Below are 27,232 nucleotides of genomic sequence, written 5' to 3'. Positions count from 1 at the left end.
TACAGATTATTTGGAAACAAAAGGGTTTTTCTGACAATGAGTTGTTTTACTTTAGCTCTTTAAGAATCATTTATATCTCACATTTTATTGATAGAAATGTATATTTTAGTAGTTTGCAGTAAAGTAAAAGGTGTCATTATATTCTCTTTTTTTCACTAGGCATTTTTATTACCAATTTGCGAAGCAGCAGCTATGAGAAAAGTGGTAAAAGTATATCAAGAATGGATCCAGCAAGAGGAGAAACCTTTGTTCATGCAAGAGCCTGAAGAAATTGTGATCTCTTCTTCAGACCTTCCATGCATTGACAATGTCACAGAGCATGATATTTCAATGGAAGAAGGAGAAAAAAGAGAAGAGGTAAAATAAGACTTATGTGTTTTAGTACCTAAGTGTAATAGATAAGGTTTTCACAGAAGTGTGATGATATGGGATAGATGGGAAGATAAAGATACTTTTCAGTATACAGTTGATCCTTGAATAACGTGAGTTTAAACTGTGTGGGTCCATTTATATGAGGATCTATTTCGATAGTAAATATTACAGTACCACATAATCCATTGAGAGCCAACGATAAGTTATATGCAGATGTTTGCTGCTCAAAGGGTTGGTGCCCTACACCCAGTGTTGTTCAACAGTCAATTGTATTTCACAGTTTAGATAATATGTTATCTCAGTACTCTATCCCAAAGCTCTTTGATGTCACAACTTTAAAAGAGCTTGTATTCTGATTCTTTCAGTCATTGTCTAGATCAAAATTGGATACTATTACAAAAGGTATAATATTTTAAATTGTGGTGGGAATTCCCTGGTGGTCCAGTGGTTAGGACGTGGTGCTTTCACTGCTGGGGCCCAGATTCATCTTTGGTTGGGTAAGAAAGATCCTGCAAGCTGCACATCCCAGTCAAAACAAAACAGTGAGACTAAATCAAAATGGATGCTGTAGTACATACACTGAAAATACTTTTATTTGGCTGTAGCTAAGAGTTGGTGGTTGAGAGTGATAAGAAATGTGAGATAGACAAGAACTAGACCCTGTTTAATAACTTGTATGCTGTCATGATGGACTTTGATTACATTCTGGACACTGGAAAGATTCATAAATATTCATAAATAGAAAAATGGCATGGATAGTTACAAATCTCAGAAGGCTCATACCAAGCTTAGAGTGGAAGATAGCTAGCGTCCTTGTCTGGAGGCAAGAACACTAGCTAGGAAGTACCAGAAGGAGATAATAGGCACCTGATAGAGGACAGTGGCAGTTGCAATGGAAATATAAGGGAGAAGACAGATTTATGAGCTCCTTTGATGGTGAAATCAAGTTTTGATGACTAATTATATGTGAGGAATGAGAAGGTGTCCCAAGCTTTTTCTTTTGCAACCAAGTTAGTTGCCATTCACACATGAACAGGAGTGAAAATAAGTGCAAGTATGGTGATTATGTCCAAGGAGGCTATATTCGGATTGGTAGAAATGAGGAGAGCATGCTTGTATAAATTTACTTTTAAGTGTCTTGAATTGTGGGTCATTCAGGAAGAACTGTTCAGAAGATACCTGATGGAGAAGTATGGAGCTTAAGAGAACAGTGTAGACTAGACCATGATATATTGTATTGGCTACTTGGACAAAGCTGAGTTACAATACTGCTTCTGGTAATGAAACAATAGTTTGATTAGACTAAATCTCCCATATATTAAAATTGTAAGTTCTAGGCAGAATACTAAAAAAAAAATAAAAAAAAAAAATGAAGATACTGGATACTATTGAATGACCAGAAGCAGAAAGAAATTAGAAACTGAAAAAAAAAAAAGAACAACATTGAGTGAAATTTCTGTTTAACTGAGGGAACTCCTTAATCAGCAGGACTTTTGACAGCTAACACTGGCAGAAAGCTGCAGTATAAATGGTTTGAAGTGTCTGTATTCATCTATCTTTGGATAACAGGAATTTTATTTTTCTTAAGTAGGATAAATAGAAGCTATTTCCTTTTATTTAAGTCATTTGGATTCTGGCATTTCCTTTAGAAGAGGATTTATCTTTTACAAAGCTATAAATAATACGATCCCATTCTTTTCAAGATTTATTTATTTACTTATTTGGCTGCACTGGGACTTTCTCTAGTGGCAAGTCAGGGCAGGGGCTACTCTTTGTTGTGGTGTGCAGGCTTCTCATTTCAGCAGCTTCTTGTTGCAGAGCACAGACTCTAGGCATACTGGCTCAGCAGTTATGGCTTGTGGGCTCAGAAATTGTGGTGCACAGGCTTAGTTGCTCTGCGTCATGTGGGATCATCCCAGACCAGGGATGGAACCTGTGTCCCCTGCACTGGCAGGCAGATTCTTAACCACTGCACCACCAGGGAAGCCAAAACAGTCTCATTTTGAATGTGTAAGTGTAAGATGGGAGGTTTATACATTAGATAGGTAGAAAAATGTCTCCGTATCTGAAATAATACAATTTCTGACTGGTCCTGATGGGTGATTTTTTTTTTCCTTATATTTTTGTCAATGAGAATTTTTTTTTTTTTTGAGAACTTTTTTTTTTACAGTGTACATATATGTTACTTTTGTAGTCAAATAGGATATCTTCTATTTTGAGATGTTTAACAGAGGGACCTAGTACTTTCCAGTTTACTTCTTGAACTTACTGACTTGTCACAGCATTCTTAATTGATAAAGTATTAACTTGATATTTTGCTTCAGGAAAATGACACCAATGTTGCTGATCATGTTCGAAATTCCACTTGGCCTAAAAATGGCACCTACCAAGATCTTCTTCATAATGCTTCTGAAGAAGCCATAGAACAAAACATACGAGCTGGTGCCCAGGCAGTTTTGCAGGTAGATCACTTTTTGTTTATTTTTATAAAATGAAATAAAAATCATTAACTATTTCAAATACATATTTCAATATTTCAGTGTAATTTTTTAAATACAATGAACCCACCACACACATTTATCAATTACTGTTATATCCTATTAATGTTGTTTTTTCCTTAACCTTCATATCATAATGTGTATTGATAAACATTGCATTTTTTTTCCATACAGTTTTAAAATTTTTATAAATTGTGTCATGGTATACTGTCATCAGCAACTTTTTACATTATCCATTATGTTTTTGAGATTTCTTATTGATATATAGCCATAGTTAATTCATTTAAAACTTCTTTGTGGTATTATAATTTATGATTATTTTGCATTTTCTTAATTTTTTGTTGATGGTTTTTGTATGTATGTGTTGATGGTTTTTTAAGTTGGTATTTTAAGATGGTTTCCAGTTTATCAATATTCAGATAATGCTGCATTGAACATTCTTATACATGTATTTTTGGGTACGTGTTGGACAATTTCCCTAGGATATATATGTATAAGTGGAATTGCTGGGTTGGAGCATTTGTATGTTATCAGTTTTACTTAACTATTAATTGCCAAATTGTTCTTCAGCATGATTATATTTTACATTCCCTTAGTAATGCTTATAAGTTCTTATTTCCTTGTCTCTTCCTCATAGCTTATATTGTCAGATTTTAATTTTTGCTGCTCCTGTGTATATGAAATGTTATTCTTTTTAGTTTGTGTTTCCCTGTTTTAATTTACTTTTCCTTTATCACTACCGAGTATCTTTTCTTATGTATGGCCTATTAATGTTTTTCCATTATCCTTTTGGATTTTTTTTTTGTTACTGATTTTTAGTTCGTTGTATTTATTCATATTTTAAATCTTACTGTTCTTGTCAAGGCCACATGTGACTTCTCCATTGTTAAATCACATGGAGTTTTTCAGTCCTAATTTTACCAGATTTGTCAGCATTTTACAGAGTAGATCATTCCTCTCTGTTAAAACCATTCTTCAGATGGCCTTCAGATATCATCAGATCAGATCAGATCAGTCGCTCAGTTGTGTCCGACTCTTTGCGACCCCATGAATCGCAGCACACCAGGCCTCCCTGTCCATCACCAACTCCCGGAGTTCACTCAGACTCAGGTCCATCGAGTCAGTGATGCCATCCAGCCATCTCATCCTCTGTCATCCCCTTCTCCTCCTGCCCCCAATCCCTCCTAGCATCAGGGTCTTTTCCAATGAGTCAACTCTTCGCATGAGGTGCCCAATATCATACCCTCCTGTTTTTCTATTTTCTCCTAACTCACTGGCTACTTCTTAGGTTTTTGTTTTCTTTTCTTTTTTTTTTTTTACTGATTTTTCAAAATGTTTCCGAACTTTCATGTTGAAGTACCCAGGAACCAGTTCTTGGCTCTCTTTTCTATGTAAACTTATTGATGTCTTACTGATCTTATCCATTCTTAGGGCTTTAAGTGTCATCTCTACACTGCAACTTAGACTTTTTATTTCTAGTCTGAGACTTATTATCTGAATTCTTAAGAGTCCTGAACTCAAATATTCAAATGCCAAGTTGGCATCTTCACTTGACTATCTAATAGACATCTTAAATTTGACATATCTAAAACTTGACTTATCTTGTTCAACAAACATGGTCTTCCTGCAGTTTTTCTCATTTCATTTGATGGCAGCTCTTGTTTTCCAGTTGCTCAGGCCATCTTATTTCCTGTGTTGCTTTTATACCCTATATCTAATTTGACAACAAATCCTGTCAACTTTCAGAATCTATTTAGAATCTGACTACTGTTCGGCACTACACTACTTCTTTTGTTCAGGCCTCGATAATCTTTCATCGGGAATATTGCAATAAATTTCTAATTACTATTCTTGCTTCTGGTCTTGCACCTGCCATCACCCTGGTATATTCTCAACCCAATAGCCAGAGGGATCCCATAAATCAGATCATGTCATTTTTCTGTTCCAAAGCCTCTGTTGACTTTTCATTATCAGTTTTCCCAGTGATCTATCAAGCCTTTACATCATTGCTTCTCAAAGTATGTGGTCCACAGACTAGTGCCAGCCCACAGGTACTTACAAAATTGAGAGTGAAAGTTTAGAAACTTAAGTCATTTAATATCCCTTGATTCTGATGAGAAGTTTGGGTTTGTATTTTGCATGTCTTTTTCTCATTTCCTTTATCCTGTTCATTTTTTTAAACTGTATTTTACAATAAGATTGGTCTGCAAAAGACTCGGGGGAAAACCTGTACCTCACCATTGGCAGTATAAGAAACTCTGCTTCATGTGCTCTGGCTGTTTCTCAACGCACCTCCCACTGCTTTTCCCCTTCCTCACTTCACTCTATACTTGGTAGTCCTCACGTATGCTAGGCCGGCTCTCACCTCAGGTCATTTAAACTTGCTTTTCCTTTTCTTAGGAACATTTTTCTTCCAGGTTGCTACATAGTTGACCTTTGTCTTTTCTGTTTTAAGTCATCCTTATTTATATTCATTTTCTGCTCCCTATCAGTTCCTTTGCTTACTGGGTTCCACGGGACAGTGAGATGATAGTGAGGAATCCTTGTCTTGTTCTTGACTTTTGGCATTACTTCCATATATTCAGGTTCAGGCAGAACTTTTCAAGTTCAATTGCTGTTAAAATATTTGCTGTAGTTCCTGATAAATACTCTTTTTCAGATTTAAGAAATTTTACCTTTTTTCTTAGTGTGCTAAATTTTAAAAAAATGAATAAGTGCTAAGTGCTTTTCTTGATGCAATGTGATGATTCTACCTTTTCACATTTTAATCTGTTGATCAGATCAGATCAGTTGCTCAGTCGTGTCCGACTCTTTGCGACCCCGTGAATCGCAGCACGCCAGGCCTTCCTGTCCATCACCAACTCCCAGAGTTCACTCAGACTCACGTCCATCGAGTCAGTGATGCCATCCAGCCATCTCATCCTCTGTCATCCCCCTCTCCTCTTGCCCCCAACCCCTCCCAGTTGACTCCAATGAGTCAACTCTTCGCATGAGGTGGCCAAAGTACTGGAGTTTCAGCTTTAGCATCATTCCTTCCAAAGAAATCCCAGGGCTGATCTCCTTCAGAATGGACTGGTTGGGTCTCCTTGCAGTCCAAGGGACTCTCAAGAGTCTTCTCCACCACCACAGTTCAAAAGCATCAATTCTTCGGCGCTCAGTCTTCTTCACAGTCCAACTCTCAAATCCATACATGACCACAGGATAAACCATAGCCTTGACTAGACGAACCTTTGTTGGCAAAGTAATGTCTCTGCTTTTGAACATGCTATCTAGGTTGGTCATAACTTTCCTTCCAAGGAGTAAGCGTCTTTTAATTTCATGGCTGCAGTCACCATCTGCAGTGATTTTGGAGCCCCCAAAAATAAAGTCTGACACTGTTTCCACTGTTTCCCCATCTATTTCCCATGAAGTGATGGGAGCGGATGCCATGATTTTAGTTTTCTGAATGTTGAGCTTTAAGCCAACTTTTTATAGGGTACATTATATTATTAAATTTTGCTGATGTCAAGGCATTCTTATATTTCTGAGGTAAATATTCCTTGGTCATAAAGTATTATATTTTGCTTGAGTTGAATTGCTATTTTTTGAAGATTCTCGTCTGTGTGTTCTGAAGTACCTCTTACTTTTGTTATATAGTCCTTATCTGGTTTTGATAACTGGGTTATAGTTTTATAAAAATAAATTTGGTAGTGTTTTTTTTTCTTTTTTTGTTTCTGAAACATTTTATGTACAATAGGGATCATTTTTGGGAAAAATTGGACAAAACTCTGCCTGTAAAGCAGCGTAGGCCTGGTGTTTAGGGATGGATCAGGGATACCTTGATTAGCAGTTCACTGTCTTTGTATTGTACCTCTTTTCTACTGTTTCTTGAGTCAGTTTTGGCAGTTTATGTTTTATCTACAAAATACCCATTTTATTAAATTTTCAGTTTTACTGGCATAAAGTTATTCACTAAACTATCATTTTAAAATTCTCCACTGGGTATGTAAGTACATTCTTATTTTATTTCTAATGTTATTTGTGCCTCTCTTTTGCAAGTCAGTGTTGGTAGACCTACAGAGTCAGCTCTTTCCACAATTTTAAAGTTAGCTTAAGTGTTCTTTGCTCACATGATTTTACAACTATCTTTTGTTACAGAGTTCATCCAGGGAATTTAAATCAGAATTGTGGGTATGGAAGATGTAATGTTCTTGGTTCACAATAAATGTAATGTTCTATTCCTCCAAAGTGTTTTGAGAACCTTTGCACATACCTGTCACTAATATAACAACTTTGTCCTCTATAACAAAGTATAATTAATGATATTATAATAAATTTAATTAAAGATACATATTGATAGATCCTGATTAGTAGTACTGTAATATGCAGTCTGTTATTAACAAAACAGATATGCATACATAATCAATAAACATGAAAAAAGAAAATAGATGATTTTGAACACCTCATTCAGAAAGTTCACCTTGTTTGAGGTATCTATCATCTTGATTGAGGTATCTATCCTCTTTTATCCTAAACTGTTTTTATTCTTTCCATTTTATGACAGTAATAAGGTTATTTTGTTAAAGACTCACTTTTAAAAATTGCTGTTTTTCACTTGGTTTATTTTCTTTCAATACCTGCTAGTAATTGTATATTTGTCTAGATAAACATAAAAATAGATTGAATGAATTTTAATTTCCCATATCAAGCTGGTGGTAGAAGCAGGATTAGAATTAACCTATAGTCTAATGCTTTTAAGTTTGTTGTAGATCACCTAGCATCTTGAATTTTTTCCCTTTAAATTTTGTAACAAACAGCTTATGATTTGTTTTACTTTAGGTGTTTATTATAAACTCTTCAAACATATTTCTTCTTGAACCTGCAAATGAGATAAAAAGTCTTCTGGATGAGCACACAGATATGTGTAAACGAATTCTTAACATTTATCGGTTCATGGTTGTGCAAGTATCAATGGACAAAAAGACTTGGTAAAAAAATGCTTTTTTTTTTTTTTTTTAAAGTGTATATGCACATAGTAATTTCTAGAGGAATAGTGTCTGAATAGGGCTTGTAACAATATTGTACAGGCTTCCATTATTAATGAATGACTGTAATATTTTAGGTAATAATCATGATGGCAACAATGTTCTCCTTCACTTTATCTCAAACATCTTTGATCAGACTTTACAAGATCCCTTTGTTTATCTTTCTAAAGTGGGCATTGATGGCCTTCCCCAAGAATGAATACTGGCATGCATGTATGAATAAATGAATTTATGTATGTTTGAATGAATGATTAAATAAATGTTTGAATGTATGACTGCTTGATTCCTGAACCTGATATTCAAGGCCTTTTACAGTCAGGCTCCTGACTACTTTTCTAGCCCTTTCTCAAGCCTAAATTCTGTCCTGCAGGATGCAATCCTACCTGCCAGCTTTATCAGGTTTGCTCTCTCTTAAGCAGTCTGAACTTTTCTTTAGAGAATCTAATTCCTGTCATCTTTTCTTGTTGTTACCATAACTATCCTTAGATTCTACCTTCCTTTCCTCACATACTCTCCCTCTTTCAGTTCTCTTCCTTTCATTCTGTGTTTTTACCTCTTTCGTTTTGTGGTTTTGCAGTCACTAAATTGTGTCTGACTCTTTGCAAACCCCTGGATTGCAGCATGCCAGGCTTCCCTGTCCTTTACCATCTCCTGGAGTTAGCTGAAATTATGTCCGTTCAGTTGGTGATGGACACATATACAAGTAATTTAGGAACTAAGACAATTTTGACAAGATCTACAACAGAGATGAGGATGAGATGGTTAAAATAGCACCACCTGTGTTGTAGATCTTTTCAGAATTGCCTTAGTTCCTAAATTACTTGTATACATGTCTTTTACCTCACTGAATTAAGATGGTCTACAAGGTATATACTGGCTGTCTTGTTTTTATATTTCCTACATTTCTTAGCATAGTATCATATATTATAGATACTCTATAAAAATTTAATTGAAATAAAAAAAGGACTTTTAGAGAGATGAGAAGAGCAGTTCTTCAGTTTTTGTAAAGATACTTGTTCATTGTAAAATTCAAACAAAGAAAAGTTGTAGAAAGAAAATAAAAGTTTCCCGGACGCTCGTTCTCTACAGGTAATCATCGTTTGTCCTTTGGTGAACATTTGGCTGACCAAACCACATCGAGTCACATAGTGTTATACCGTGTGTATGCACCAAACCTTAACTAACCACCTCTTGGTGGACATGTAGTTACTTGTTTTGTTGTTGGAGGAGAGAAGGACAGTAAACATCCTTATTATGTATATAATTTTCCTCTTTTGACTCATTCTTTAAAAGTAGGAGTACTTAGTAAAACAATATGCCTAGTTTGTTTTGTTACATATAGAAAATAGTTTTATTTAAAAAAAAAACTTTATTATCCATATTGATATAGTTAGAAGTAGTTACTGTTATTAACTTATTTGGAGCACTTTTCTGTGTCACATCTTTTTAATCTTTTTACATCTAATTTTTTCTTAATCCTTGTAGCACCCCCATAAGGTAGATAATTTTACATGGTGATTCTTAGGCACAAAGAAATTAAGTAATTTATCATTGTTCACACAGCTTTGTTTTGAACTGTGGTCCTTTTGACTTCAGAGCCCAAGTTATTGTCAGCCAATAACTTTTACTTTGAACCATTCTTTGTTAGTCCCTCCCTTTTTTTTCTTTTCGTATGCTTTCAATCAGTGGTCTTGAGCCAGGTTAAAGTGAGAGACTTCTGTATGGAACACAGTTTAAAAATTTTTGTAAGTTCCCTTGAAGTCATAGCATTGTGAAAGATTACTCACATATTTACATTGAATTTACAGGACTTTATAATTCATTATTGTATTATAAAGTGAAAAGTTAGATATATGAGTGAATTGGAGCTTGACCACAAATCAGAAAGTTTTACTTGGAAAATCCATTATTTATTGAATGTGTAGTTGACTTTAAATGGCTTTTTGTTTCATATAGTGAAACTGGAAGCCTAAAGGTTACAAATACATTACCTCTGATTTTTACTTTATGAGCTGAATACATATATTTATTTAGTTAGTAAGTTCAGACACTGTTTATTGAGTGATACTTTTATATTTAATTCTACCCTCACTTGCCAGAAAACCGTGATACCTACATCTGGGACCTCTTGCTGCCTCTGGCACATTTCTCACATGGACTGTCCCACATATTGCTGTGCCCAGAATGGGCCTGCAGACAAGCCAAAGAAGAGGAAGCTGTGATAGAGACTTGGGCTATTAGTCTGTCTATATACCCGCCCAAATCCCCTTCTCAAACTTTTTTTTTGGCATATGGTTGGGTCAGTTTTTGAGTTACCAGGTGCAGATAAGGTAGTTTTATGGTCTTAATATTAAGCGTTAAGGAAAGAGAGGCATGGTAAGGATAATATAATAGGATTGGGTGACTTGCAGTACACATCGAGGATAAAGAGTTGAAAGATGACCAAACTAAAAAGGACAGAAAGAAGCAATGGAGTAATAATCCTTGCTTTCTCATCAGGCTCATTGTGATCTTTTAGTCTTAAAGTATCATGCAGTTTTTGAAATTGAACCTGGTACAATTCTAGATACGAAGTTTCTAATGTTGTAAAGATGAGTGAGGTAGACAGGCATCAAGGTAGAACTGTATTGTAAAGACAAATGAGTGTTCTTCAAACAGCTCCGTAAGGGGGGATGGGAGCAGTCTCCATATTCTCACCCCTAATTCATCAGCTTTTGTACAAATTTTTATTTGATGGAGAGGTATTATGGCTGAAAAATGGCTTGTGTAGATTTGTAAAATGAAAATTTATATTTTAATGTATAAAGAATTCGGAAAATTTGAAAGATATTTGATATTTGAATTATTGAAAGATAATACCATTTTTATAGCAAATATTAATTTCAAAGTTATTCATTAACCAAAAGCAAACATACGCAAGAAGGAAACATTAATTGATTTTTTTACTTTAAGGGAACAGATGCTGCTTGTGTTGCTCAGAGTCACGGAATCTGTACTGAAGATGCCATCACAAGCTTTTCTGCAGTTCCAGGGGAAAAAAAACATGACTTTGGCAGGTCGACTTGCAGGACCACTTTTCCAGGCAATAAAAATAAATAAATAAATAGATAAATAGGTGGATAGATACGTATTTTTTCTTAAGATTCATTGAGCCCTGAACTTGTTTCTTGGGGAAAAAAGCTTTAAATCAGAAATCATATTAAAGGAGCTTTTGTAGAGCCAAATAAAAGTTGTATATCTAGTAGTATGTTTGCCATACATACAAACTAACAGCCTAGCAGAATAGATGAGATACCAGTCAGGCCTATGAAAAAAAGTGTTAAACTGATGACATTTACTTTATTTCTTGTGGGGTACACTTTCATATGATTGCAAAAAGATGCCAGCAGGCTTTGTGGTAATGATTTGATTGTTTGCGTTATGAGTTTCCAAGTCTCTGGCGTTGTTAGAAAAACAAAACTTCTTTTAAGTTGTTCTGTAGTTTTAAAAAAAGTAAATCAAGATTCTTTCCCACCACGATATACCGTTAGACTTTATCCTCTTCACGTCTTCATTTGAAGTATCAGTAGTAGTTGATGATATAGGAATTACATGTTGTGTTTTCCAACCCAAGGATAGAGTACTGACTTTACATGTGTAATAGATTATTTGGAGAACAAAAAGCAAAATAATGTTTTTTTAAAGACAAAACATTAAATATAAACACATGGATAAAATGGCTCTTAATGTCAAGGATAAAAACTATCTCAGATCTAAGTCTTGGCCATTTAGTGTAGCTTTTCAATTTAATATTTTTTTCCCAGATGGTGCTAGTTTACCTAAAATTCTGTGTTGATAGTGAATAAGTCTTTCAAATCAGCTACATTTATTATTTAAATTCCTTTTGACCATTAGTCTTTTATTCCCCCCCCCATCATTAGAACTAACCCCATGGTGAGTGCTATTGGATGATACAATTTTAGCTTGCTATATGGAATAATATTTTTGTTCTCTGAATGGAGTGGAAAGCACTAGTTATTACTGTTTTATGTCATAAACTCTGCTTATTTTTATCTTTATGTTTAATGTTAAACTTATGTAAAATTTGTTGAGTTATGTTTTTAAAACACTTTGTGACTATTTCTTCAATAGGATTTTATCTTCAGTAGAATTCTATAAAGTCTCAAGAGTATAGTCTGATCATTAATTTCTGCCCTTTTATAAATAAGTTTTTTATTCTATGATTGAATTTGTACGGAACACCTTTAATTCCACTGGTGTCTTTAAAGTCAAATTTAATTTTATCAAGTTTACATACAAATTTTCAGAAACATGTATCAATAAGTTAAATACATCTCTAGTAACTTTTTCTTTTAGAATATTCAAATTGTGTAGTGATTTCAATCTTTTTTTGAGAATGTTAGTAGTTAGTTCAGTAACTACTAATTACTCAGTTATTTCAACCTGTAATAATGTGGAGACTTGTCTCTTTTTGAACAACATGTACTTAACATTAATGTAATGTACCATGAAAGGTAGTTAAACTTTAGGGAGATTTCTTTTCAGTTTTGGTAACTTGTCCTAATGTTAGAATGTTGGAAATTGTCAGCTTTTGAAATTTGGAGTAGATGCTAATGAGTGCGTGTGTTACTTTTATAAGTATTATGTACCAAGAAAGGATATCATGGATATTATGTGATTTAAAGTTCTACTAGTTTGGGGATAATTTTTTAATAATTTATTTTGAACATATTTCATTATTATTTCTGATTATTTGTCTTTATAGACTCTTATAGTTGCCTGGATTAAAGCAAATCTAAATGTGTACATCTCTCGGGAACTTTGGGATGACTTACTCTCGGTATTGTCATCGTTGACCTATTGGGAAGAGTTAGCCACTGAATGGTCGCTGACTATGGAGACACTAACTAAAGTTTTAGCTAGAAATTTATATAGTTTGGATCTCAGTGATTTACCATTGGATAAGCTGAGTGAACAAAAACAAAAAAAGCACAAAGGGAAAGGTAAGAGTTATTCACAGAGATGCTTCATATAAATTTGTTTAAATAATTTGCTCTGGGAGTATCAAGCCAGGGAGAGGAGTGAAGGTGAAAGTCATAATTTCTCTTAATTATTCCCTCCTTAATTTACTCTGAAGGTTAAAAATTTTCAACAGTGAAGCATGTACTTACCTGGTAACTGTTCTTGAAGAACCTTAAATTCAATGGTTCTGTGCATATCTAATAAAGCTAAGTAGTCCAGAATCTTAAATATTTTATTTTTAACAATTAACCAAACTGAAAAATTATAAAACACTCTTCCTTTTTATCAAACACATATTTTTAATTAAAACTTAGAAGGTGATTTCATGTTACTATATTCGATAAGAAGTACTTGGGAAATTCTTTTGAAAGCATTTCCTTAGTTTTAACTAAAAGCAAACATTCCCTGACTATGGATTATATTTCTATCTAATGTTAAAAAGCTGGAGAGGGCCGGTAACATAGTGATTATATCAAAGAAACATGTCTTTATAATGCTAGTAATAGTGCTCTATCACTAAAGTCATGTCTGACTCTTGTGACCCCATGGATGTAGCCTGCCAGGCCCCCTCTGTCCGTAGGATTTTTTAGGCAAGAGTACTGGAGCAGGTTGCCATTTCCTTTTCCAGGGGATCTTCCTCACCCAGGGATTGAACCTGGGCCTCCTGCATTGCAGACAGATTCCTTACCTACTCAGCCACCGGGGAAGACTTTTATAATACTGAGTTTGCTAGGATTTTTTGTTATTAATAATTAGTTGCTATCTAGAGATGACACGAGTCACATTTCATACTTAACAGTCCAAAGTGGTAAGTATGTGACCAAACTACTTTTTCCTGGACTGTTTATTTCCCAAGTGGCTATTATTGGCAGGTAAAGATAGAGTAACTTCCTTCACAGGATGGATTTTGGTTAGTTCATTTTCTATCATTTTTTGCTTGTCTAAATGTTTCACTTCTATATGAAATAAGTGGGTGGCAGAGGATTTATTATCACTTATTGTTGATGATGCCTCAGTTTTGGAATGTGATTTTTACACAATAAATTTCAAAAAACCCTTTCAGTACACAAGCATGTTATCTAGTTACTTTACGAGTAAACCTAAGAATCTGAGGCAGAATGGCATACATAATTTGATGCAGTTATTGATGAGATGACAGTGCACTGAGATTGAACATCTGCATTTCTAGGAGTTGGACATGAATTTCAGAAAGTTTCAGTTGACAAGTCATTTTCTAGAGGATGGAGTCGCGATCAGCCTGGCCAAGCCCCAATGAGGCAGAGAAGTGCAACAACCACTGGTTCCCCAGGCACAGAAAAGGCAAGGAGTATAGTACGGCAAAAAACTGTTGGTATGTACTTTTTAAAATCATGAGAATTGTATGCAGTGATATGTTTATAGTTCTTAGTAACAACGTATGCAAACACACAGTTTTCATATCAGTTGTTTTTCTGTTGTTAAATGAAAAACTTCTATAGCAAAACTTATTTCAGGACTACTTGGAGTCTGATGACATACTGTGTTATTCCTTTATGCTAGTAAGATGTATCTTACATTACTGTTGTAATTTATTTTACCATTGATGTCAATAATTTTAAATTGTTATTTTACAGAATTGAGAAGTAGAACTCTGATTCACTCTACAGAACTCATGCATTAACTGATGTAGTTTCTAATAAACATGAAAAAATAGGGTAGCTTATTTTCAGTGCTACATTTATATAATTGTATTGGCTTCACAGACTTCCAGTGAGGAATTTACATTTTCTGCTTATAGACAGCTGAGGCCAAGGTAGAGTATATTGCTGGGTTCCTTGCTGCCTTTAACAAGTAGGGAAGACCTTTCTAGTCTTGGAAATATCCACAGAGGGCAGTGACGGAAAGAATTTCTGGATGTGAGATCACTTGGCATCTGTGGACCTAGTTACCGTCTTGCTCCTTTCTTCTCAGATTTAAAACCTGGTCTTCATCATAGTAGAAAGAGTGCTGCAGTGAAAAGCAAGAGCACTTTGTCCTGATCTCTTTTCACTCTCATCACTAAATAGCTCGATAACCTTGAATAATTTACTGAACTTTCTAGACTTTATTTACTTCATCTGTGTAGTTGGAATGATAGTATCTCATATGCCTGAAACAAAAATTGCTAGAAGTTACTTTAGGCTTTGCAATCTGATTCTGTGAAAGTGGAGTTTTCTGTGGGAATGTATCTATATTTTATAGAGTCTATGAAAAACACTTATTTTAAATAAATTTAAAATTGTAAGATATGTCTTCTATAAAGGAGGTGTTCTAAAGTGTTAAGAATTAGAGTTCTAAAGGAAGAAACAAGTAAAAGAAAAGAAGGAAATTAAAGGTTTTAAAAGAATTTAAAATGTTTAGTTTAAAATTGTTCAAAAGAATATTTTCACAGTTGTCTCCTGCCTGTAAAATAACCATAGAATTATATTGATTGTATGTCAAGCAAGAAGAATAAGAAATTATACAAGGAAAAAGGATACTGGATAAAAATGAATATAATACTTGGATATTTTGGTATAGAATTATATTTTGAAATTCTTATGGAACATGTTGATTACATCTGAAATGCCTTTCTTCATTTTATGTTAAGGTCACATGTATAGAAAATATTTCTGTATTGGTTAAGAAGGAATTCTAAGTTTAAAATTTTACTTTATTTTACTTAAAAATAGAATATTTTTTAAAGGTTATATATATTTTTCTGATTTATGCTTAATGTGAAAGATAAAAGTTTAAGGAAGCGTAAAAACATCTTAGGTATCTAATGAGAAGAAATCATAGCTAACATGATGGCATGTTTCTAATCTTTATAAAAGCATATAATGATTAAAATACTCATCTTAAGTGCATGCCTGACTAATTACTTTCTGATACTCTGTCAAAATCTTATCTGGCTTGTTCATTGGACTGACCAATCAAAAGTTTAATGCATAATAAATTTTGTTCAGAAAGGTGCCTACATAAAGTATTTAGAAAATACTAAAAGGGAAACACATTAAATTAGGATATTCTTTAGACATATATTTTCTTAAATTTTTAATTTTTTATGTTTTTAGGGAATGTACATAGTTAAAAATTCAAACTGTGATAAAGCATATATGTATTCTAATAAGTCATTCCTGCATCACTGCTCCTCACCCACCCAGGTCACCCCGTTAGAGATAACTGCTATTACTAGTTTTTGAGGATTTTTCTAAAATTGTGCATATACTATAATGTATGCATGGCTTTTAGTCATTCAAATGAAAAATACTTCTACTTACAGTGGAAGCTTTGTTACAAGCATTGAGGATACATGTGAGAACAAACTTAATAAACTCCATTGAAGCTGACAATTCTTGTGTCAGGGGAGACCCATAATAAGCAGATAAACCAAACATCAGGCAGTATTATGTGCTATGAAGAAAAGTAAAATAGGGTAAGGGGCAAGAGTATAAGGATAGAGAAATGGGACTGTTAGATAGGGAGGTCAGTGAAGGCCTGTCTAATCATATAAGAACAGAGACCTGAATAAACTGAGAGGAAGCATCTAGGGAAAAGTGTTCCAGGCAGAATGAAAAGAATAAAAGCCCTAGTCTAAGAGTGTGCTTTGTTATTTAAGGAAGAGTAAAGAGGCCAGACTGGTTCCAAATAGGAAAAGGAGTACGTCAAGGCTGTATATTGTCACCCTGCTTATTTAACTTATATGCAGAGTACATCATGAGAAACGTTGGACTGGAAGAAACACAAGCTGGAATCAAGATTGCCAGGAGAAATATCAATAACCTCAGATATGCAGATGACACCACCCTAATGACAGAAAGTGAAGAGGAACTAAAAAGCCTTTTGATGAAAGTGAAAGAGGAGAGTGAAAAACTTGGCTTAAAGCTCAACATTCAGAAAACTAAGATCATGGCATCTGGTCCCATCACTTCATGGGAAGTAGATGGGGAAACAGTGGAAACAGTGTCAGACTTTATTTTTGGGGGCTCCAAAATCACTGCAGATGGTGACCGCAGCCATGAAATTAAAAGACGCTTACTCCTTGGAAGGAAAGTTATGACCAACCTAGATAGCATATTCAAAAGCTACTTTGCCAACAAAGGTCCATCTAGTCAAGGCTATGGTTTTTCCTGTGGTCACGTATGGATGTGAGAGTTGGACTGTGAAGAAGACTGAGCGCCGAAGAATTGATGCTTTTGAACTGTGGTGGTGGAGAAGACTCTTGAGAGTCCCTTGGACTGCAAGGAGATCAGCCCTGGGATTTCTTTGGAAGGAATGATGCTAAAGCTGAAACTCCAGTACTTTGACCACCTCATGCAAAGAGTTGACTCATTGGAAAAGACTCTGATGCTGGGAGGGATTGGGGGCAGGAGGAGAAGGGGACGACTAATGCTGGGAAGGATTGGGGGCAGGAGGAGAAGGGGACGACAGAGGATGAGATGGCTGGATGGTATCACTGACTCGATGGACGTGAGTCTGAGTGAAGTCTGGGAGTTGGTGATGGACAGGGAGGCCTGGCGTGCTGCGATTCATGGGGTCGCAAAGAATCGGACGCGACTGAACTGACTGAACTGAAAGAGGCCAGAGTGAGTGAAGTGTAGGGTAAGAAAGACAAGAGTGCAAGGAGATGAAGTCAAGCTGTAATGCTATATCTTAATGATTATTGCATATCAGAAAATGTCAAACGCCTTGCATCAGATGTATGTTACATAACAGTACCATAATTTAACTTGTATCCTGAAGATGGGCTTTCAGTTTATTTCTAGTTTTGTGGTGTTAAAAATGACACAGAATATAGTTATGTATACTTCTATAACTTGTGCTTGTATGTGGATATGTCTATAGGTTTAGTCTATAGTATTTGAAATTAAATTGCCCTAAAACAATGAAATACCACTACATATCTATCAGAATGGTTGAAATCCGGAACATTTATAACACCAAATGCTGACAAGGATATGGAGCAACAGTAACTCTCATTGGTTGTGAGACTGCAAAATGGTACTGCCACTTTGGAAGATGGTTTCGTAGTTTAGAAAAGTAAATATATTCTTACTGTAGAATCAAACCATCCTTAGCTTTTATCCAGGTAAGTTGGAAACATATGTCCACACAAACATTGGCATGCAAATATCTGTAGCAGCTTTATTCATAAACTTGGAATTTATGCCAAAACTCAGAATCAACCAAGATATTCTTAAATAAGTAAATGATTTGACAAACTGTGGTACATCTATACAGTAGAATATTATTCTTTGAAAAGGTACAGTGAGCTATCAGGACATGGAAAAAAATATGCAAGAGTTCCGAATGCTATTGCTAAGTGAAAGAAACCAATCTGATAATGTTATATACATGGTGATTACAACTATATGATATTATGAAGAAGGGAAAACTGAAGAGACAGTAAAAAGATTGCTGATTGCCAAGGAGTGGAAAGCAGGCCAGTGAGGAGGGAGAAATAAGTGGAGCACAGAGGGTTTAAATAGAGCAGTGAAACTATCCTGTATGGTACTATAATTGTGTATACATGTTATACATTTGTTAGAAGCCTGTAGAATGTACAGCACAAAGAGTGATCCCTAATGTAAACTATAGACTTTTGTTAATAACACTATGTTTTGAAGCTTAGAAACCAGGCAGTAACTTCTCTAGTTATGAAAGTCCTTGATGGCTTCTTCTGGTAGAAGCTGTTGTGTCCACATTGAAAAAATCTGTTGTATAATGTAGCTACCTTCGTTAATGATCTTAGTTAGATCTTCTGGATAGCTTACTGCAGCTTCTACTTCACCACTTGCTGCTTGTGTACTTTTATGTTATGAAGGTAGCTTCTTTCCTTAAATCTCATGAATCAACTCTGCTAGCTTCAAACTTTTCTGTAGCTTCTTCAACTCTCTCAGCCTTCTTAGAATTGAAGCAAGTTAGGGCCTCACTCTGGATTAGGATTTCGCTTAAAGGAATGTTGTGGCTGGTTTGATATTTCCAAATAACTTTCTCCTTACCAGCAATTAGACTGTGTTGCTTTCTTATTTGTCTCTTCAGTCTTAATTTTCTCCAATAATTTTTCCTTCGCATTTACAATTTGACTGTTGGGAGCAAGCAGTCTAGCTCTTGGCCTATATTGACTGTTTACTTGTCTTCCTCACTAAACTTAATTATTTCTATTTATAGCATTTGATTTACAGTGAGAGATGTGTGACAGTTCCTTTCACTTGAACACTTAAGAGACCATTGTAGGGTAATTCATTGAAGTTGGGCCAGTTTCAGTAGCTTTACAGAGATTCTGTGATACAAGCTTTAAATTAGTAAGTCCCCCAAAATCTCTGTAGCTAATTCATTGTTATTTTCCATAGTGTAGATTGCACAGCTGTGTGGCACTTAACAGATTTCCAGGTAAACATAAAGATAGTAACAGACGGAGGGATGTCTTTTTGAAGAATTCATTCAGGATCATAGCACACAAACTTATATCATAGTGATTATGGGGAAAGTTCCAAGGGAAATGCCCAAGCTCTTGCTTCAAGTTGGTGGTAGAAAAGAAAGAATAGAAAGAATTGTTATTTCCAAGGAATTACCTAACCCAAGGGGGAAAACATCAAGACAGCTTGTAATTCATCTGTGGAATCGACAATTTGATTCAGTTTGGTTCTAAAAGAAATATCTCTTTTTCATCACATCTGATTATCACTGTAGATGGTATTTTACGTTTTGTGTTGATAAGCAGCACTTTAGGTTTTACCTTTGTGTTTATATCTTTGTTCTAACAAGTTTTAAGGAATGATTATCTTGAAGTCAACATAACTTATTTCAAATTGGATCATAAAATTGTTGACCACTTTCACAAGAGGGAGAGGAAGCCAGCAGAAAAATGAGTAGGGTCAGACTCTGACATTCTGTATATGGTTTCCATTTAAAATACACTTAACCTTTAATATAATACATGGGAAGTCATACACTGAAGGCACGTTGTTGCCTTTTCTGAATATATTCCAACCTTCCACATTTTGCTACACATAAACATAAAAAAGCTACTCTTAAAGAATCTGTTATTTTGCTAGCATTAATAAATTTGGGGAATAGGGACTCTTAGATTATTCTTTTCCAGTGATAAACTCTATGACATGCATCTTGTTTTTGGTTAGTAATTTTTTTGGTTTTCTCTTCTATATGTTCACAATTAAAACTTTAGTTTTTTTTTCAAATGATTTTGCTGTGCTTATCCAAATATAGGTACTCAGTCAGTAAAGATTTATTGAGCTCATATGTGCCAGGCACCGGAGATATAAAGATAAGAAGATAACAGTTTTTGCCTTTGAAAAACTGGGAGGCATATAAAATGTACAGTCCACTAAAAATAGATTGTAAGCTTTGTAAAAAAGAGGAATTCTTGTTTGTTTTGCTAACTGCTGTATTGCTAGTAAATTAACTATGTGGGAAAGTCTTAAAGCTTCACAGATGAGATGACATTTTATATATGAAGGAGTGTCAAGAAGAAAAGAAGACCAAATATATTATGGACTCATAAAGCCATGTTGTGAAAGAGCATGGAATTTTCAAGAAATGGTATAAAATTCTGTGTGGCAGTAGAATGGAATAACAGTAGGAGGAGATCAAGTTTCAGTGGGTATTGTGGTTGGATTGCAAAGGCCCTGTTATACTTAAGGGATTGAAGCATTGGGGAACCAGCTGTTTCTAATAATCAGGAAAACCTAAGATTTTTGAAATGATGGTAACATTCAAATATATATGTATTATGTCACCATTACACTAGATTTTATGCAATATTGTATCTTTTAAAATCTTTATACCTTCATTTATTCAAGAATCTCTTAAGTGTTAAAAAGTACTTGAGATATAAACTTGACTATTAATTTATTTCTAAGGGTGTCAAAATTTGTCTTTAATTTTGCAAACTGGTTACTTTTAAGAAATTACCAAATACAACTAAATACAAATGAAAAAAATTTTAATTTAATCTTTTAAGTTTTTATGTAATATAGTTAAGATTTGCATAAACACAAACTTATTTTTCTCAATAACTTGATTCTTCATGCTGATTCCAAATGCTATTTTCTATAAATATTTTTACTTAAAATTTTAAAATTTAGATACTGTTATCTTTAAATAAGAGATACTGATGTAATTAAGCATTCTTCTTCTATCAGTAACAGATACTAACCATGAGATTCAATCCTTTAGATTATGAATTACATATAATTGTCTAAAAAAGACCTATGAGTAACTTTGAAACTTTATTAGGGAAAAGTATGAAAGTAGGAATTTGCTCTTGGAATTCAGCTTCATTAAGAAGAGTTGCTCAGTGTGGCTCAGAAAAATGCCCAAATATGGTACCCAAAATCTCTTGAAACAATTGATATGGAGTCTTTGCAGTGTTTCTGTTCAACAAACTTTTCAGTCTTTAGTTTTGAGAACATAGTGCTAATTAAAGTGTATGCTGTTTTTAATGCTATACCATTGTAACTGCTAATAATGAAAAACAAAAAAAATCATTTTCCTGCTTTACACAAAAAGATTTACATTTGAAATGTCATGTGTGTTCTCTGATTTCTTTTCTTACAGCTTGCCAGTATTTGCCGTGCTGAAATGTTTTAATTTAAGATTTCCTTCCTTTGTATCTTTTAGTTTTCTCTGTTGCTGCTTTTTCTATGACACAAGCCTTTCATTATAGTCACTCTTCTTTTTTCCTTCCCCACTTCTTTCTGTTCCTTTTTTAAAGCCATGAGAAGCCGATCCATTGGTGAATGTGCTCTGCCATCGGCCTATATACGCAGTGCTAAAAGTGCTCCTGTTCTGATCCATACTTCCAAACCCTTCTTGCCTGATATTGTTCTCACTCCCCTTTCTGATGAGCTTTCAGGTAGTGCCACCTCTGCTAATTTCTGCACCACCTTTTTCACTTTTTAATTCTTCTGCTTTCAAATTTTGCTTAATCAAATAAACTCTTCAAAGTTAATTTCTTTGGGGGAGGTGTGGGAAATTGGGAAAGTGGTTGAGAAATCAACATTTTGAGTTATTTGAACTCTAATGCTATCCTTGCAGTTCATTCTGGAAGTGCTAAGTTTAGTGCTGTGCCAATGACCAATATTTGGGGCTGTAAATGGCCAGGGTTCTCTTTTTTTTCTGTTCATGTCTGATTTTTTTTCTTCTCAGGTGGTCAGGTAAACTAGTAATGTATATTTAGAATTTCATTTATAATGTCATCATTTGACTGAATATATGGTAAATATTAAATAGTGCATTCTCCATCATCTGTAGTAATGAAATTTAAGCTAGGGGGAATCAAGTATATAATTGAAAAGTTGCTTTGGAATAAATCTTTATAATAGTGTATAGAATTCTAATAACTAATTTTTAAACCAAATAACAAAACCATTCTGTGAAGCCCCAATTTCTAAGGAGCCTCAGAACCTTTGCTCAGAAAGTGATCAACTTTCCACTTCTGCATCAGGTCCTTTATCTGCAGTACTGAGATGATCTCCTCTTTAATAAGGCATAATTAACATAATAAAATGCATAGTTCCTAGGTTCATTTCAATTAGATTTGAGAATTGTACACCCCTCATCATCTTTCACCCCAAACAAAATATAGAATATTTCCATTACTCCCAAAATTCCCTAGTGACACTTTCAAGTCAGTCTCTCCCTCTGTCTGTCTCACACACAGTCATTTCTACCACCTTAGCTTAGTTTTTTCTTAAAAAAATTTTTTTTCTGTATGACTAGAATTATAGTGCCTTGTCTTTTAGACAGAAGCAAGTTTGTTTTCAATATACACTTGGTACTTGAGCAATGCAAGAGTGAAGGTTGCTGTCCTTCCATATTATCCAAAATCCATGTATATATAACTTTACAATGAGCCCTCCACTTCTGTGATTTCACATGGGCAGATTTGATCAACCACACATAGTGTAGTGATACAGTACAAATTTATTTGTAAAAACCCACAAATAAGTGGACCCACACAGCTTAAGGGCTTCCCTGGTGGCTTAGCGGTAAAGAATCTGCCTGCCAATGCAGGAGAGGCAGGTTCAGTCTCTGGGTTGGGAAGATCCCCTGGAGAAGGAAATGGCAACCCACTCCAGTAATCTTGCCTGGGAAGTCCCATGGACAGAGGAGCCTGACAGGCTGTAGTCCATGGGGTTGCCACAGAGTTGGATACAGCTCAGCACAGTTCAGAGCCCTGCTCAAGAGTCAGCTGTACTTATGCAAAATGTGCTGGCTTAAAGAAAGTTACTTGTGCATTCTTGGGTGCTTTCCTATCATTTTCTTAGGAGTGTTTCCTTCATATTGTGACTTTTGGTGAGGTTACTGATTTTTATTTTTTAACAACCTATCTTTGTACCCTTTTAGTTCCTAATGAACTGTAGGCTTATGCGAGAGAAGGTGCATTTTTATTAATAATGTTATTTCAAGTTCATGAAGGTCCCTTCCACCATCCCTAATCCTGGTAAGATCAGAGATTTTTCCCAAACCAAGAGGAGGTACATAAGTGAAAGCTAAAAAGGCAAGTGAACTATGTTTTTCATAGTTTAATCTGTCCCCCTGATGTAAGCGGGCTTAGTTGAACTCATATTTCCTGGGTGCATCATCTTAAGAACAAGAGTTGAGGTTTCTATAACTGCTTTACCAGTAAGACAATGAAACTACCCCATAGACAATCACTCTAGCTTTTGGTTAGAAGTATAATTTTCCAGAAAAATATTTACCTGATACTCTTGACTACTTACATGGCAAAAAGACACTCCTTTTAATTCTTTTATATTTGTTTAACATACTATGATTTCTAAGAATGAACTGTCAGTTTTCAGTGTACTCTATTGTTATCTAGCCCTTTTTTCTCCTCCAGTATTCTGGGTTAGATGACTATTCAGTCTATATTGTTGTAAATGTGATTCTGCATGGTATAACTTTATATAGATAGACTAAACTAATTGAGTCGCTGAATATCCTTTGAGAGTTTTTCTTAAGCTCCATGAACTATTTCAACAGCATTGACACAGTCACTGACATGAGTTCTTAACATTGAACTCATCTGATGTTGAACAAATGTTTCTTCCCAGACTTGTGTCTGTCTTTGGTTTTGATATAATATCCTGGGGGTTTCAGAAGATCTTACTTTATTTCTTAAAGCTCTGCAGGTAGTGCTGGTGTCTGGGCAGGCACATTTTCCCTGTCGTGTCTCCTATACCACCAGATTGTACTTTTACATATATGGTAGCCCAGTCTAGCAGTCTTTATTTTCCTGAAAAAAGCAAGAGAAGTCAGAAATCTCAATAATTTTTCTTAAGTAAATTAGCTTTCACTGCCAAAAATAATACTTTCATGATAGAAGGCATGTAAAAGAACATAAGCATGGTAGGCAATTGACTTTTGCAACTGTTGTTGCTATTTTCTAATCAAGTACTGTCCTAGTCTGAAATTGTTTACAGGCCCACTTTCTTCCCAGTTAGTTCTCAAAACTGCTAATTTTTTTGCCACATTTGATGCTGTTAAATTCTAGGCTGTCTAAACCATGTTACATAGACTGCTAAGGTTATTAGCAGTACTTCATTATTTGAATTGAGCACTGTAGAGCAAAATGTTTTTGATCTTTCAACTTTTACTTTCTGAGTATCAGAAGAAAGAAGATGGTATGTCTCATGGCCCATCTTGTTCCTAAGATCTGCCTAATCAGGAGAATAATTTCCTATCTAATCAAACAAGTAGGCCCTTCTTTGCACAAAGAAATTTATTCCTTCTCACCAATATGTGATAGTAATTTTCTACAATTTTTGCGCCTAGAACACCAGCAGATTCTAGTGTAATTCTAAATTACACTAGAATTTTTTTCACTGAAATAATTTGTGTTAATTCTTTTAAAAGTACATCTCAAGAAAAATTTGAAGCTAACTTAAACATGGTATTATTTAACGTGTTTGCAAACAAACACTAAATCTGTATAATTTTCTTATAAAAAATGTATTGGTCATTTATCTATTTCCAGAATTTGAGTCAAGGAAACAACATTAAAAGGGTAAGAGTAGATGATAGTTTCGTATTTTAAATTTTAGTAGTCTAAAATTAATTATTTTGGTTTGTTGCTTTTCAGTCTTTTCATATGATTTTAATGATGTGGATACTGCTTTGAATTACCTACAAAGTGAATATCTAGTTTTAAAAAGATGTAGAGTTTTTGCTAGCCTCTACTAATAATAATTCTTAACTTACCTTGAAGGTACATTTTCATTATAGCCCAAATAGGCAAAAAAAAAAAAAAAAAAATTTTTTTTTATTACATAAGGGAACATTGTCTTTTCCTTCAGTAATTAAAAAAAAAAAAAAAAAACCTTGAGCCTCTAAATAACATCAGTGTCTACATATATTAATATAAATGATTTTATGAATTCAAGAGCTGTAAAAATATTGCCACTCATAGCTGCTGTTTGTGATTAACTGGGAATAGAATTTAGCTTTGGTAAAAGGGATTTGGGTACTTTTTTCTGTACCTCATTTTAGAGATTATTAAAATTTTCCAATAGTATCTTAGTATTATACTTGAGAAACTAGCTTGATATTTTACTAGTTAGCAGCTACTAGTTTTTTAATATCAGAGAAGACAATGGCACCCCACTCCAGCACTCTTGCCTGGAAAATCCCATGAACAGAGGAGCCTGGTGGGCTGCCAGTCCATGGGGTCGCTAAGAGTTGGACACGACTGAGCAACTTCACTTTCACTTTTCACTTTCACGCACTGGAGAAGGAAATGGCAACCCACTCCAGTGTTCTTGCCTGGAGAATCCCAGGGACAGGGTAGCCTGATGGGCTGCTGTCTATGGGGTCGCACAGAGTCGGACACGACTGAAGCAATTGCAGCAGCAGCAGCAGTTTTTAATATAAAAAATATGCTTCCCTTCTACCAGTATTTATTGAGCCCCTACTATGTGACAAGAGCTATTTCAGACAATGGGGATATGGTCATGTTAATATAAAAAAAAAAAATCCTGAAAAATGGTAAATTTCAGTGAAAATAGTTTTTTTTTTTTTAACATGTTACAAACTAATATTACACTTTCATTTACAGCTTATCTTTTCAAAATATCAAAGAAAACTTTTTGGAAACACAACATTCAGAAAAAACTGTTTTAATCCAGAGATGATTTTCCAACACTTTAATAGTAAAACATCATTAAGCAAATCCAGAGGTGAAACTTGACATTTCAAATACTTTTTAGGCTCTATAGGAAGCATTTTCTCAAATGTTCACTTATTTTTTTAAGTTTATTAAAAAACTTTCTTCTTGTTTTGTTCGGTCATTGGTTAGTTATTCTTTAGACTGAACTAGTTTAATTAGACACTTGTTCAAGGTAAAATGTAAGCAGCGTAATTAAGTAGTTTTAAAGGCCATGTCTGTTTTAACCTGTTATTACCATTATTTTCAGCAATCCAATACAAAGTTTATCCATTGTGTTTTTCTGTATAATTTACTAATACTTGTAGTTGACCTAAGTTTTGATTCCTCAGATTCTTAGCTTTATGGAAATAAATGATTTATAATGTATTAATAGTAATTTTTAATTATTTCATGAATACATAATATATATTATTCAGGAGATAAGAACCTGGACTAATTTTTGCCTTCCTTCAAATCCCAGCTCTCCACCTTCTAGCTGTGTATCCTCAGGCAAGTCTTACAGTTTCTTCACGTGTAAAATGGGGATAATACACCTAATTCATGAGGCTATTGTGAGGATTAAATGAGTTAATATACATAAGATACTTAGAACAGTGCATGTAGGAAGGACTATACGGTCGGTCCTTCATATCCAAGGTTGGTTGAATACAAGTAAACCTGTTGGTTTGGAGAGCCAACTGTATTTATTGTACTTGTCCATTTTATATAAGAAACTTGAATGTCTGTGGATTTTAGTTTCCACGGGGGCTCCTGGACACCAGTCCCCAATGAATACCGGACAGCTGTGTATGATTGAGCTGTCATTTAGACATTATCTTCAATAAGGTTCAGGTTTATTTCTTTTTTTTTTTAAATAGAATTTTACTCATAAAAATTATCATTTGGCAAAAAAGAAAGAAATTCTCATTTTTTTTTCTCCTATCTTCTTTTTTTATTTTTATTTTTATTCTTTTTTATTTCTTTAAACTTTAAGCCTTGTTAGAGGCAATTTTGCTTAATTTCAAATGCTGATTTTGATTTCCTCTCTGCAGTTACTTTCTTCTTTGATTTTATGCGATTAGTATTAGTGTTATATGCCCGGGTAAGAACTGTATTTTAAAACTTATAACTTTCAGAAAGCTTTT

General features: G+C 34.4%; 1 protein-coding gene across 6 annotated transcripts in view; it reads left to right on the top strand.

The window, feature by feature from the left end:
- Window positions 1-27,232, top strand: part of RALGAPA1 (Ral GTPase activating protein catalytic subunit alpha 1) — a 211,099-nt gene that overhangs the window by 73,292 nt on the left and 110,575 nt on the right. For 4 of the 6 annotated variants that reach the window (XM_059879343.1, XM_010817180.4, XM_059879342.1 and 1 more), the window contains 7 exons: window positions 160-357; window positions 2,697-2,834; window positions 7,689-7,837; window positions 10,847-10,976; window positions 12,660-12,897; window positions 14,106-14,267; window positions 21,654-21,794. In XM_059879343.1, coding sequence (XP_059735326.1) covers window positions 160-357; window positions 2,697-2,834; window positions 7,689-7,837; window positions 10,847-10,976; window positions 12,660-12,897; window positions 14,106-14,267; window positions 21,654-21,794 — 1,156 coding nt within the window. The remainder of the gene's footprint in view (window positions 1-159; window positions 358-2,696; window positions 2,835-7,688; window positions 7,838-10,846; window positions 10,977-12,659; window positions 12,898-14,105; window positions 14,268-21,653; window positions 21,795-27,232) is intronic. The other 2 variants (XM_005222080.5, XM_059879341.1) reach the window with 1 other exon arrangement.

The sequence above is a fragment of the Bos taurus genome, chromosome 21 (genome assembly GCF_002263795.3).
Source record: "Bos taurus isolate L1 Dominette 01449 registration number 42190680 breed Hereford chromosome 21, ARS-UCD2.0, whole genome shotgun sequence".
In the NCBI taxonomy this organism is placed as follows: domain Eukaryota; kingdom Metazoa; phylum Chordata; class Mammalia; order Artiodactyla; family Bovidae; genus Bos; species Bos taurus.
The sequence above is the reverse complement of the archived record's forward strand: the minus strand, read 5'-3'. Positions and strand labels throughout refer to the sequence as shown.